The sequence below is a fragment of the Carlito syrichta genome, unplaced genomic scaffold, assembly GCF_000164805.1.
Source record: "Carlito syrichta isolate Samal-C Ts95f unplaced genomic scaffold, Tarsius_syrichta-2.0.1 Scaffold153566, whole genome shotgun sequence".
Taxonomy (NCBI): domain Eukaryota; kingdom Metazoa; phylum Chordata; class Mammalia; order Primates; family Tarsiidae; genus Carlito; species Carlito syrichta.
Genome location: NW_007097662.1, coordinates 464814 through 479633, shown reverse-complemented (window position 1 = coordinate 479633; position 14820 = coordinate 464814). Strand labels below are relative to the sequence as shown.

The following is a 14820-nucleotide window of genomic DNA, read 5'->3' as shown; positions in this document are numbered from 1 at the left end:
CCAGCTGCTCATGACCACCACAGCCTTGACTTGCTGCTCTCAACCTTACCACGTAGCTGGAACCACAGTGCACACCACCATGCCCAGCTAATTTTTTTATTTATTTATGGTAGAAACGAGGTCTCGCCATGTAGCCCAGGATGGTCTTGAACCCATGGGCTCAAGCAGTCTTCTCGCCTCCACCTCCCAAAGTGTTGGTATTACAGGTATAAACCACCAAGAATTGTAAATAGATGAAGAAATGCATAAACAAATTTGCATTTTAGGTATTTTACTGTGGTATTTTTGTCATGTAATTCACAGGAAAGATGCGGAAGGGCAGTAGTTATAAGGATGAAGAGGAAGGAGTGCTCAAAATGTTTAGGTATTAGGCATCGGTCATTAGGACTTGATGATTGATCATCATTGGGAATGGGAGGAACAGTGATCTTAAGCTCCTAGCATGGGTGATAAGGTAGATTGTGGTACTACCAATTAAGGTTGTGAATATGGGAGGATGGGGCAAGTTGATTTCAGTTGTAGACATGGTAAATTTGAGATACCTACAGGTTATCAAGATAAAAATTCTAAATTGTTATTTATGTGTAAAATGTGGAAGACAGACCTGTGATAGAAACCTAGATTCATTGAGTAGAATATGAACAGATTCCAAAGGAATGCCAGTATTTTAAAGAAGTAAGTGGCCGGGCTTGGTGGCTCAGCCTGTAATCCCAGCATTTTGGGAGGCCAAGGTGAGTGAATTGCCTGAGCCTGTGGGTTCAAGACCAGCCCAGGCAACTTAGCAAGACCTCATCTCTACAATAAATAAAAAATTAGCCAGGCATGGTAGTGCGCACCTGTAATTCCAACTACTTGGAAGGCTGAGTCAGAAGGATCACCGGAGCCCAGCAGGTCGGTGCTGGAGTGACCATGAGCGTGCCACTGCACTCCAGCTTGGGCGATGGAGTGAGACTCCAACTCAAAAAAAAAAAAAAAGATAAATAAAGAGGTAGGCAAAAGGAGAGGAACCCACCAAGAGAGAACAGTTGGAGAGGTTTAAGAACCAGGAAAGGTGACATGGGAGCCAAAAGAGTATGCAGGGAGATATAAATAAAAAATTTGTTTATTTAAAAATTGTGTATTTATTCTTACATGTTTAAACTTCAGTCACCTTCAGAGTACGCTGTTTGATGCAGTACACCTATTGAGACCTTTTTTCTACTACTCAAAACAGTTTTTGAACTCAATTTTGATGTTCCTGTCATTTTAGTGTTCTGTCATTTTTTGTTTCACCTCTTTCACATCAGCAAAATGTTTCCTTTTGAGAACTTGTTTAAATCTAGGAAACAAACAAAAAAGTTGCTCAGAGTGAGATTGGGTGAATAGGGAGGGTAGGGCATGGAGGTCATGCGGTTTTTTATTAAAAATTGCTGAACACTCAGAGTGGTATGGGCAAGTGCGCTCCATAAATCATCCATCATGAAGTGGACAAATGCATTGAAAGAATCTCCTAAAAAAATTAACTGAAGCCGAACACAGCTTCTCATGGGATCCTAGAGCACTTATCTAGCAGGGAAAGCCTGTACTACAAGGGACCTGCGCTCCAAAAAGTTCCAGCTTTGGGGGGGTTCCTCCTTATAGAGTAATAGGGGAAAGGATAGCCAATGGCAAATAAGTCATAGGGATCCACCAGAATAAGGATTGATAAACATTCATTAAATTTAGTACTTCTAAAATCATTGATGTTGTTAGCAAAAGCAATTTCCATAGTGGTAAAGAAATGTTTGAGATATTAGTGAGATATTTAAAAAATAACTTTAGGAAAAGTGTAAGAGCTATAAATATGGATCAGAGAGAACCCAGTGTCACAGAAATCACAGAAAATTTTAAGAAAATGAAGTAATTACCAATGCCAAATACAGTGGTGCAAAAAATTTACAAAGGAGGGGGATTTTCTACCAAAATCCGGTCTTGTCTATTCCAAATTCTATTCTAACCTTGATCTCATAAGCCATGTACTGAAGACCTTGGTCCAGTAGAGTAAATGGAGCAGTTTGAGACTGACATGCTGCTAATGTAATTTTAAAGAATGAAGTTATTTAGTAACTAGTTATTGGTAGTCCAACTGACCAATTCAGTAGTTTAAACGTAGGGTATTTTTATACTAATAAAGTAATTAAAAGAATAATTAATAAGTAGCCTTATAGATTTAAAACTAAAATGAGTATGTAGATGTAGAGTATATAGAAGTGTGTAGTATGTAGATGTAGAGTATGTAGCTGATAGGCTATTATAGAAGTCTAGCCAGGGAAAACTCTTGACCAAACCATTTACCAAAAAACACAAACTTTGGAGAGTGCTTTATTTCCTAAGAACATTATGGCATTGACAGAACTCCCTGGGACTCACCTGCTCATTTTTTTCTCTTTAACAACTCACTTGACATTTCTGTGTTCTATTGCTTCATTTGTAAATGAAGAAATTTGATTAGGTTAATAATCTTAAGAGGTTTTTTTTTTTTAACTTAAAATATTTTGAATTTTGACTGCAGGGTATTTAGGTAAGAGGTAGTATATAAAAAGTGATACTTTAGTAATAAAACTATAAAACATCAGAATTGTTTTTCTCTGACAATTTGTTTTAAACTTTCCTCCTCAGTATTTTTTATAGCAACATTCTAAGTTTAAATTTGACAGTAGATTCCAGATTGCTAAATGTTAAGGATATGATGTGTTAAGGTTGTTATGACTAGATGGTTAGAAATTATAGACAGTATACAGACTTTTTTGAAGAAGTAGAAAACAGATTTAGGGATTTCTGTGAGGAGAAGGATGAAAGGGATATGTGTGTTTTAAGAGAAAACAACTTAGATATGTTTATACGATGATAAGGAAAAGAGCTAACTGAGAAGAACAGATTGAATGTACAAGAGAAAAGAGATATTTGGTGGGGAAAGATCAAGAGAACTGATGTGGCAAGGGATGGTATCAGAAGTACAAGTGGACTAATTATACCTAAAACAGGGAGGAATACCTAGTTCTTTAAAACACAAAGAGAAATCAGTATCTAAATTTTAGCCTTCTTTTGCATAACCCATTTATTTAATTATTTTAGAAATCTTTGGTTTTACAGCTTAAATTTGTATTCAGTAGTCATTGAATTAATCATGTTTTGTTTTTTTTTCTTCTAGGCACTAACTGTGACATCTATGACCTTTTTTATCATTGCACAAGCCCCTGAACCATATATTGTTATCACTGGATTTGAAGTCACTGTTATTTTCTTTTTCATAATGTTATATATACTCAGACTTGATCGATTAATGAAATGTCTATTTTGGCCTTTGCTTGTAAGTGTTCAGTTGTATCCTTAAAATTTACTTTTTCTTGAAACTTAACTACTTGAGACATTTTAATAATTTCTTTACTTTGGTTTTCTTAGACCTTTAAGGTAATCTCAGATAAGCTTAGGAAGGAGGAACTCTACCCACTGCTAATGTGTTCTGTTGTCCTTGGGGGAGGTTCTCAGGGATCTAGGCAGCCATGGAGCATAAAGTCTCTGTGCTTCATCTGTAGGTAGATGTGGCTAACCCTTCTGTTAGAATTCACTTTAGTGTAGCTCTTCTAAAGAAATTTAAATTTAGAACCATGTTAATAAAATTACAGTGTATTTTTAATCTTTATGTCCCTTTTTAATGTGTGGCCACAAAATTGGAGAATAGCAATGGAGGCAGGTACACAAGTATCTATCCTTGCACAGCCCTGATTTAAATGTTATTTTCCTGATAAATGGAAAATCAAACTAATTGGAGAGGCTAAATAAAGCACAATGTTGTCTCACTTGAAAATGTCTATAATCGTTACTAAATAATGTTAACTCCTCTTATATTTTGTAGCATATAGACTGCATCCTGCCATACCTGTAGCTTTAGGAATAACTGCCCAGTGTAGTGCCCAAATGATTCTGAAAACTGTCAAAATGAGCTGTTTGAAAATATTAGTTAAGGTGTATGTGGCCCTTCAGCTGGAATTAGAAGCTGGTTCTAGGAAAAACTGAGTGACTTCATCTCTTTCCTATTTCAAGTCTCATTCCCGGTATCTTCAGAATCCTGTCTTCCTCCCTCCTAAGTCCTCCTGCTACCCTTCCCCTCTTTGACTGGACTGAGCTGCCACATCCTCCTCTTCTGCACTCATCTCATCCTCTTGGATTCCAAAGTGCTGATATCCAAACTGATAGTTCCTATTAAGGAGAGAAGACTTTGGAGCTATTCTCAAACCATAAGCATGCCTTAAATTGATACCTTCCAGCTAGTGGTGAGCATTTCACAAGCTTTAAAAGTCCCAAAAGGGAAAAGCCAGGAAATAGATAAGATCTTCATAGCACCTCTCAAAACTGCTTGATCTACACTTCAGAACTGAACCTGATTGGAAGGAGGTGTAGGAAAAGAGATTACAAAGCCCTCCTCAATCGGCCCTCACTTAGTGGAAGAAAGGGCTAAACTAAATTATCCTGAGGATTTCTTCAAGCAGATAATGAACAGTGGTTCACATTCTCTAGATCTTATACTCAAAAAGTTGTATAGTTGCTCTTCACACTTTGCTTCTTCAGGGTTTAATAAAACACATTTTAGCCTTTTTCTCCAAACTCATGATTCTCTGGAGCTTCTTACATAACCCAGTAATAAAAGTATTATTTAAACTATATGTAGCATACTGAAAGGAGTAATCTCCAAATCTCTGAGGATCAAACTTTGCTGATATTGTGATATTTTAGAAATGGGGTGATATATGGGTAACTAAGTTTTTGCTCCATTATAAAACCCAGATTCCTTTCTGAGCTTGAGCTAATGAAATTATTTATTCAACAGATATTATGTATCTGTTAATCCCAGATACTGTAATTAGTTATTTGGTAAAATAAAATAAAAATCTTGCACCTGGGAAACTTTGAATGTAGCCAGGAAGCAAGATAGACAAAAATCGGTCCGATAGATATACATCCAGGATGGTGTGGGCACACCCAGCCAGAGTAGGGGACCAAATCCCAATAGGCTTGTGAAGAAAAACTGCCTGAACCAAAGGCTGAAGTATGAAAAGTGGTTAACTGCAGACTGATACAGGGGAAAGAAAGTGCTTTCCCAGCAGAAGCAGCAGCTTATGTTAGGGTTTAGGTGGAGCAAGAGCATTACCCTCCAGGACCTGCAGCTATCTCTCAATGCCCGAGTATTGAATTGTAAACAAGAGATGGGGCAGGAGTGAAGGCCTGAGACAATAAGGGGTCAGAGCCTGCAAGGGTTTGTGTGCTCTGGGCTTTAATCCAAAAGCTGTTGGGAGCTTTTGGAGTATTTTTTGTGTGTGTGGGTTTGTTGTTTTTTTCTTAAAGTCATAGTCTTACTCTTGCCCAGACTGGAGTGCAGTAGTACGCTCACAGCCACTGCAGTCTCGACCTGCTAGGCTCAGGTGATCCTTCCACCTCAGTCTTCCAAAGAGCTGGAACTATAGGTACACACCACCATGCCCAGCTAATTTTTTGATTTATTGTAGAGACTGGTCTCAAAGCCCTGGGCTCAGGCAATCCTCTGACCTCTGTTTTTTGGAAGTGTTTAAGTAGGAGAATGACATAATCAACTTACATATCTTAAGAGGATACTAAGATAGGAAGTACATGTTCAGGGATGAGTGGGGGAGAACAGTATGTAATGAGTTCTATTTAAGAAATACTAGATTTTAGTTGCTTATGGGACATGCAGATGGAAATGTTCAAAACCAGTCTGAAGCTTACAAGAGCTACAGCTGTACCTTTGGGAGTCATCACCTTATGATGGTATCTGAGCTTAGGCTGACCAAAATGGCTCAGGAGGAGTATGGAGAAAGTTGAAAGTAAAACAGAAATGCCAACATATGGGATGAGAAGGAGTGGCCAGAGAAAGGCAGGAGAGGACCTGCTGGAGAGTGGTGTCACAGAAGCCAAGACAGGAGAGCATTTCAAGAAGAAAGAAGTGGTAAATGTCATATGTAAACAGATAAGTATTAAAATACATCTAATCATAAGCTGTATTAACAGACCCCTGGTGGCCTTTTCCAGAGTGGTTTGCCTTAAGTGGGCAGGTGGCAAGATTGTTGAGGGACTGAGGAGGAAAGAGAGAACTCCATAGGTCACCACTGAGGTGACGAGATACAGGCAGAGACAAAGAAAGGTAATAGAGTGAGGTCCCTGCAGAGTGAAATGGGAGTCACAGCACAGGTAGAGAAGTTGTAGGGCTCTTTAAAGTAAAGGACGCAGATTAATCTGTAAGTGGGGAAAAGGTAACTTGGAAGTACTTCTGTCTGATGACCACTATCTTTGCTTAGGAGAGGGCTTTGTCACTTGTACTCAAATTGTCCCAAAGTTTCATTCAGTCTCATACAATTTGTAAAGCAGGTCTTCTCTCTTCCCCTCAGATGCCCCAATGACAGAAAACACAAAGTGAGCCAACCCAGGACTTTAAGGTGGTTTCTAAGTATAGGCTCAAAATTTCTTTGAAATCTTCATTTTTTTTTATAATTAAGTTTACATTCTACTCCATGGCATATTGACATTTTGTTTTTAATATAAAAGCAGTGTTCTGAATCACCATCAAGGATCATTGGTGTTCAGGCAGGCATATCATTTTGTGTGTGTGTTGGAGGTGGAAGTCCTCTGTACTCCCTAGAACACCGCTTTTATTCAAACCCATCTATAAACATTTGCCCAAAACAGCTCATAGGAGGCAGGCTGCCTGACTGACTGAGGTGGAGATGTGATCTGTTGCCTTGAAACAGACCAAAATATCCAACATCGGTGAGAATTAACCTACGATAGCAAGTCTCAATATCTACAAATAAGAACTTTTTTCATCTTAAGTATATCTAATCTTGCCCTGCTCCAACTGAACCTCATCCTGCTTTCTTTTTAATAACTACTTTTCTAAATTACCAGGGTTTTGAAGTTTGGTATTTCTGTGATAAAAGTCCTTCCTGCCTAAGTTATCTTACATACATAAACGAGAATAAAGACAATTTACTTTTCCCACACTACACATCCATTCAAAAATGTAAATTACACTTAAAGCCATAGTTTGGAATGAAAATAATTTTCATTTTGGAAAACTGTTAAATGACTAAGCTACATTATCATCAATAATAAGATAATTGGTCAGCTATTTCATATAGATATATGTGGGGGTTTTCCTGAAAATTATCACTTTCTCTTAGATGTGCACTACTTTAAGTTTATTAATTGCATTTTAGTAGCATGAAGTTCGATATGCAGTGTAGACTATTCTGCATTTTCTTGTATTTAGTATAAAAATGAGCATTTTTACTTCTCAGATTATCCATTCTAACTTAAATCTTCTATATATCATTCATTTTCTCTCCTAACCAGATGAGTTTTCCCCTCAGCTACATTAATATTCACTAAAAAAGATATAAAATTAAGTAGATAACTATATTATACATAAAAGAGAACCACTAAATGTAATTATAAGCCAAATATATTGGTGTCATTTTACTTTGGTATTTTGGTTTTCTGAAAGATACATGCTAATAAATTTGTTTCATAAAGTGAAGCCTTCAGAATATTTAAGGGGCTGACCCTTCTCTGTCTTTTTTTTTTTTTTTTTTTTTAGCATGACTTGATCTTCATGTAAAGCTAACTTTTCTGTGTTTTTTAGGATATTATCAACTCATTGGTAACAACGGTATTTATGGTCATTGTATCTGTGTTAGCACTGATACCAGAAACCACAACATTAACAGTCCTTGGAGGGGTAAGTGGAGGTCTTTCTGGCTTCTTTCTTTGGGTTTGATCAGAATACAGATTTATTTGGAAAACAGATGTAAGAACAGAAAACCATACTATATTTATCTTTGGGGTTCTTAGGCCAATATACAGTGCCTAGTGGCTTATTATTTTGTGTGTGTGAATGCTTGCTCTGATTAACGTGAAGGAATATGATTTTATACTAGAACTAGAGTTAACCAAATAAAAGAGGTTCCTACATATTTCTTATAGGTATGTAGAACTAAACTGACAAGAGCTACTAGAATAAGTTACATCACTTAGCTCTGAAAAACTTGATGCCAAGCAAAAATAAGAAAAAAAAAATGATGAGTTTTATAGTTCTCCTTTATAAAGAAAAGGACATATTACATGTTAAGATGAAACAGACTGTTTTGAGCCCAATTTCTTGTTCAGATCCTTCTTCAGGTGGAATATAATAGAAGATGTCCTTATGATAGCTGAATGTTGATAGAAAGCCTTGAAATAAAGGATTATTTTGAATACTTCTTAAAGAGAAGCAAATCAATTCCATCAGACGTTTTCCTGGGAGGCAAGCCAAAATATGAGTCAAGTAATTTAGTTATAGTTAAATCTGATATTCTTGAGATTTCTTACAGGAGGTTCAAAATCATTTGGGTTTTTTTGTTTGTTTCTGATCTAGAGAATTGAATTAGAAAATTCTAATTTTAATAAATCTTCTTACTTCCTTATTCTTTAATAGTATGGCCACTTAAGGGAACTGACCAGTCTCAGATAGCCATGTCTGTCAGAATCCATGGTTTTTATTTCCCTTAAGCCCTAAGCAATTGTATGAGGAATCAGAATTATTCTAGAAATGCTTTAGCTCTGTGTCATCAATTTCCCCTAGTTTTCTTTTCTTTCTTTCTTTCTTTCTTTTTTTTTTTTTTTGAGTCAGAGTCTTACTCTATTTCCTAGGCTGGAGTACAGTGGCACTCTCCTGGCTTGCCATAGTCTCAAACTCCTGGGCTCAAGCTATCCTCCTGCCTCAGCCTCCAGAGTGGCTGGGACAACAATTACTTGCCACCACGCCTAACTTCTTTTTTTTTTGTAGAGACGAGGTCTTGCTATGTTACCTAGGCAGGTCTTGAACTTCTAACTCTGCCTCCCAAAGTGCTTGGATTACAGTCATGAGCCACCATGCCCAGCCCTCCTAGTTATAAATAATCTTATCCCTCTACTATGAAGAGGGATCAGACATAGGATTTACTTTCATCCACTTTATTTACTCATTCATTTATTCATTTCTAAAGTACGCTTTGGCAAGTGCTGACAAAGTATAGAGCTGTGCTGTTCAGTACAGTAACTGGTAGCCACTGGCCACATGTGGCTATTGAGTACTGAAAATGTGGCTAGTATGAATTGAGATGAGCTGTAGGTATAAAATAAAATACCCATTGAATTTCAAAGATTTATTACCTCCTAAAAAGAATGTAGAACATTTTGTTAATGACTTCATTATATTGATGATATGTTAAAGGATAATATTTTAGATATATTGGGTTGAATAAAATATATTTTTAAAACCTATTCCACTTGTTTTTTCTTTACTTTTTTTTTTTTTTTTTTTTTGAGTTGAAGTCTCACCCTGTTGCATAGGCTGGAAGGCAATGGCATACTCATGATCACCACAGCCTCGACCTGCTAGGCTCAGGTGATCCTTCCACCTCAACCTTCCAAGTAGCTGGAACTGCAGGTGTGTGCTACCATGTACAGCTAATTTTTTTTTTTATTGTAGAGATGAGGTCTCGCCAGTTTGCCCAGGCTAGTCTCGAACCCCTGAGCTGAGGCAATCCTCTTGCCTCCGCCTCCCAAAGTACTGGGATTACAGGCATGTGAGCCACTGCACCCGACTTTTTCTTTACATTTTTAAACTGACTATTAGAAAATCTTAATTATGTAATTATGTAATCTTACATTGGTGACTCACATGTTTCTTTTGGACAGCACTGGACTGGATTGTGAGTCCTATCCTCAAGTTGCTTAGTACCTAACACAGAGGACAGAAGTACAAACAGTTGTAGATAAGCTGTTGGCAGAGTATTGTCGGGCACAGAAAAGAGGACACATCTACCTCTCTCTGGCAGTGAAAGTGCTGTTTGCTGAGAATGAGGGTGATAAAAGGACCTTTCTCCGTCTCAGGTGGAGGACCCAGCAATGTGCAGAATGCCAGTCATAAAAAGATTGATAGGAGGTATTCAGTGTTGTCAGGACCTAGGCGGCAGTGGCCTGAGACTCCAGGTAAAAAGGAGGCTGTGGGAGCCATGTCTAGAACCAGGAAGCCAGACTTTCTGACCAGTGCATGAAGCTGACCAAATAACATGCAAAGAATGACATCCCCCTTCTACATCCCAGGCACCAGCTTTCAAATGGTTCCCTCATATTCTCGTTTATTGCCTTTACCTCAATTTTATTTTCTTAAGGGCTGTTTAGAATCCCACCCTGGAAGCAAATGTAGCTCAGCCTTTGAGAGTTCACTTTGGATTAATCGTCTTATCACTACAGTTCTCCAATGATTTTATCACAGCTACTGATCCCCATGATTTAATCCTGAGCTAGTGTTAACTTTGACTCTTTCTCCAGTAGAATTTGGCAATAGAGAAGTCAAAATAGTTGAACACTATAGATAGAAATGTTGATAACTAAGTATCATCAGTAGGTGCAACTCAAGAGATAAAAACAGGTATTTATTTCAAAGCCCATACCACTTCAGTATTATTTCTGCTCACTTCATCACTTAAATTATCTTTTCCCTTTCTGTAGACAGGTATTTGGAAAACATGGCAGTGAGAAGAATAAGATAATCTCTAAAGTGTCTTTACTTTTTTTGTTTTTTTTTTTTGAGTGAGGTATCACTCTGTTAACCAGGCTGGGGTGTGGTGGCATGATCACTACCATCTGCCTCAGCCTCTAGAGAAAGAGCTGGGACTGCAGGTGTTTGCCACCACACCCAGATGATTGTTTTATTTTTATTTTTTGTAGAGACAGGGTCTCCCTATGTTCTGGCAGCGTCTCCATATGTTCTCCCAGACTAATCTCGAACTCCTGGGCTCAAGCAGTCCTCCCACCTCCACTTGCCAAAGTGCTGGGATTGCAGGTGTGAGTCACTGTGGGCCACTGCGCTTGGCCTCTTTCCATTTTAGTATTAGGCTCAGCACAGGGAGCAATCCCAGTACCCTACCAGGAGAGGAATCTGGTGGACAGACCACTTAAACTTGTGTAAATGATGGAAATTGATACCATGGCCAGGCAGTGACACCATGTCTTTTTTTCCAGGCATTTGGCCTCATTACAGCAGTGTGCTGTCTTGCCGACGGCGTCCTTATTTACCGGAAGCTTCTGTTCAATCCAAGTGGTCCTTATCAGAAAAAGCCTGTTCATGAGAAAAAAGAAGTTTTGTGATTTTATATTCATTTTTAATTTGATACTAAGTATTAAACATAGTTCTTTGTTCTGACACATATTTTCAACAGTTGTTCTTCGTTTAATCTCAATATGGGAGCAGAAAGAAGAGATTCCGAACACTGCGCTCAGCACTGAGCTCAGCATTGCTGTAGCTTTCAAGGGAGCGCAGGGAGCCTTGAGATAGGGTATTTCAGCTCCTGGGCAAGGGTGGTGAGGAAAAAAATACACAAGAACCTGCCTAAGTGGTCTTGGAATGCCTTTCCTGCCTGCTAACTGGCAGCTCAGAGTGGTGGGTTTGCCGAGACTTTGAGTTCCCAGGATAGGCAGAGACATTGTATTCTGGCTGGCCTTGAAGGTGACTGGAGGACTCCACTTGTCCACGGGACAGCGAAAGCCATGTGCACGTGACGGGAGGTGGCCGCAGCCGTTGGAGTGAGACGCTGGTTTTCAGGAGAGAGCCCACTACCGCCGCAGCGTTGGTTCAGAGCTGCAGGGCTAGCCTGACACGGCCAGACAGAGGGGACCCACCATGGATCCCGAAGACACCAAACATGAGTTGTCCCAGGCACCTTCAAGGGACCTGCAGTACTTGAAACAATCGGAGCCTTCTAAACCCCCGTCACGTCTCGACAGCTCAGTGAGTTTCCCACCCAGGAAGCATCCCACAGCCTCGATTCGCACTGCAGCCTCATTTCGTACTGGTACTCCGCCGCACTCTGCAACCTCGGTTCGCACCCAGGCTCACCCCACAGCCTCGGTTCGCACCCCGGCACACTCTGCAACCTCGGTTGGCACTCGGGCTCACCGCGCAGCCTCGGTTCCTACCCCAGTACACCCCGCAGCCTCAGACCGGGGGCATCTCCAACGCGGCAAGCACGCCGCACAGTCAAAGACATCCACCAAACGCCTACAGCCAACGCCATCCATACGACCTGTAATCAAGAGCTCAGAGGAGAAGGCTGCAATCCAAAAGCGAGCTGAGGGCCGGGCCAAAGTCCCGTCCAAATTCAGGGATGGCCTCAAGTATTTTTTCTTCTCACCCACTGGAATGTTGAAGATCCTGAGAATGGTGAGCGGACAGCTGATGAGCGCTAGATGAGGCAGATGCAGTGGCCTCGGGGAGTGATGCTCAGGGGGTGCCAACCAGAGAGCTTCCATAATTCACTTTGGAAGTGACCTCTGTTTTGTCTCACCTTTTCGTCCCCACCTCCCCTTGCTCTCCACACACTTAACCCTTGCTACTGCATTTGGCTTTTTTCTCCCATCTTATATTTTCCAGGTTTCCCCTCACCAAGGGAGCTCCCCTATCTTACATTTTCCAGGTTTCCCCTCACAAAGGGAATTGGGAAGCAATGAAGACAATAGCAGGAATTTATAAGTTAGCAAACAAAAATAATAAAATTGATCAACGCAAGAACTGTCACTTGAAAAACATATTACATTGATAAACCACTGACCAATACAATCAAGAAAAAAAGTGAAAAACGTATTTCAAGTTAGAAACGAAATGGGGAAAATAATCACAAATGCCAATGAAACTAAAAGGATCTACAGGAGACCTTGTAAATAATTGGATGAAATGTTTGATTTTCTGGGAAAATATAAATTGCCAAAATAGAGAAAAAGCTAAACAGACCAACATAAACACAAAAGAAAATGAGAACTTTACCAAATAAGTATGTTTCAAAAATGTAATCAGGCCTAGACTTTTTTACTGGCTAACTTTTTTAAGCCTTAATGGAATGTAATTCTGACACTACTCAAACTTTGTCAGAGAACAGAGAAAGAAGAAACACTTCTGTACTATTTTTACAAAGTCAGTATAATATTGATAGCAAAACCTGAGTTCAGAAAAATAAAATACAGATCTCACTTGTATCAAAGCAAAATATTAGCAGAAAATATTAATCAGTACTTTTTAAAAAGTATGATACCACAAGAAAGAAACATCAGAATGATTCAATATTGGGGCTCCATTAAAATAATTTACCATACAACAGGTGAAAGGGAAAAAATCATGACAGTAATAGAGTACAGAACATATGTTGCAAAATATTGCATTCATCCAAGAAGAAAAAAGGATACCAGTAGAATAGAAATACATAAATATTTCATTGACATTATAAAATTAAACATTTCAAACTAAAAGTCAACATCATTCAGTTAAACATCAGAAGTATTCCTACTAAAATGAGAGGGAAAAAGGATGCCCTCTAGCAAGACTTATTAAACATTTTTCTGGAATCACTAGCCATCACAATTAGGAAAAAGAAATAGTAATATTAGAAAAGAGGCAATATATATCATTTCTTTTAGCTAATATAACTGTATATCTAAAAAACCCCAAACGAGCTGGAAACAATTTAGAGAAAGATAATTTAGTTAGATGACTCATTACTGAGTTAACAAACTAAAAGCTTTCTTTTGGCAAATAACCACTTAAAATATAAGAAAATATTTACAACAGCAATCAAAATGTTCAAATCTGAAAAATGAAATATGAGACATGTGAAGAAAACTTTAAAACTTTCCTGACAGATATTTTTAAAAACTAAAATAAATGGAAAGACATACTTTGTTCTTGAATAGAAAGACTAAATTTTGTAATCTTACCAAATCATAGGAATTTAAGTATTTCATTTAGAAATCTTCATTAAGACTGGACATAGTGCTCATACCTATAATCCCAGCACTTTGGGAGGCCAAGGTGAGAGTATTGCTTAAGCCCAGGAGTTCAAGACCAGCCTGAACAACATAGCGAGAGACCTTGTCTCTACAAAAATTAGCTGGGCATGGTGGCGCACACCTGAAGTCCTAGCTACTTGGAAGCTGAGACAAAAGGATCACTTGAGCCCAGAAGTTTGAAACTGCAGTGGACTGTGATCATACCACTGCACTCCAGCCTGGGCAACAGAGTGAGACCCCAGCAAAAAAAGAAAAAAGAACTCCCAATTAAAATACCAATAGGCTAAGTTTGGGGAGTTTGACCAAGACAAACATGGGAAATGTAAACAGTCTGAGAATAAGTAATAAGAGGAAGACTAGGCCAAACAGTAGCACAATATAAAGTGAATTGTCTATAATTTTATAAGTGCTAGAGAAGAAAGCAGCAACTCAGTAGGAGAGAACAGTCTCCAAATAGATCAAAATACATCTGAGAATTTACAATAAAGGTTGGATTTCAGATCAATGAGGATAGTGCTGGCATTTCCCAATAAATGATATTGAGATGATCAGCAGCTGTTTGGAAAAAAAAATTGAGGCTCTACCTCATTCTACCAAAATCAATATATATTTACTTTACTGGTATATATGCATACTTCTTTCCAGTATGAAATATAAACTGTTAATAATGGTTACTTTTTAGGAGAGAGACTAGGGTTGGGTTGGGGGAAGAGAAAGAAATTGGGGTTTGTGATCCTTCTGTAATATGCATTATTATTTTCATGTATTATTTCTTTTTTTCTTTTCTTTTTTTTTTTTTTTTGAGTTGGAGTCTTACTCTGTCGCCCAGACTGGAGTGCAGGGCCGGCCCTGCAGCCTCGACCTGCTGGGCTCTGGCGATCCTTCCACCTCAGCCTTCCGAGTAGCCAGAATTACGGGCACGTGCTACCA

The 14820-nt window shown here is 38.7% G+C and overlaps 1 protein-coding gene across 7 annotated transcripts in view; it reads left to right on the top strand.

Annotated features, from left to right (window-relative positions):
- The window catches only part of LOC103252058 (chemokine-like factor), a 28395-nt gene that overhangs the window by 4722 nt on the left and 8853 nt on the right, over nucleotides 1-14820 (top strand). The window contains exons 2-5 of one of the 7 annotated variants that reach the window (XM_021708895.1): nucleotides 3170-3328; nucleotides 7673-7768; nucleotides 10735-10740; nucleotides 11077-11263. In XM_021708895.1, coding sequence (XP_021564570.1) covers nucleotides 3170-3328; nucleotides 7673-7768; nucleotides 10735-10740; nucleotides 11077-11202 — 387 coding nt within the window. In that variant the 3' untranslated portion in view covers nucleotides 11203-11263. Of the gene's footprint in view, nucleotides 1-3169; nucleotides 3329-7672; nucleotides 7769-10734; nucleotides 10741-11076; nucleotides 11264-14820 lie in introns of those variants that run through there. The other 6 variants (XM_021708896.1, XM_008050655.1, XM_021708898.1 and 3 more) reach the window with 6 other exon arrangements.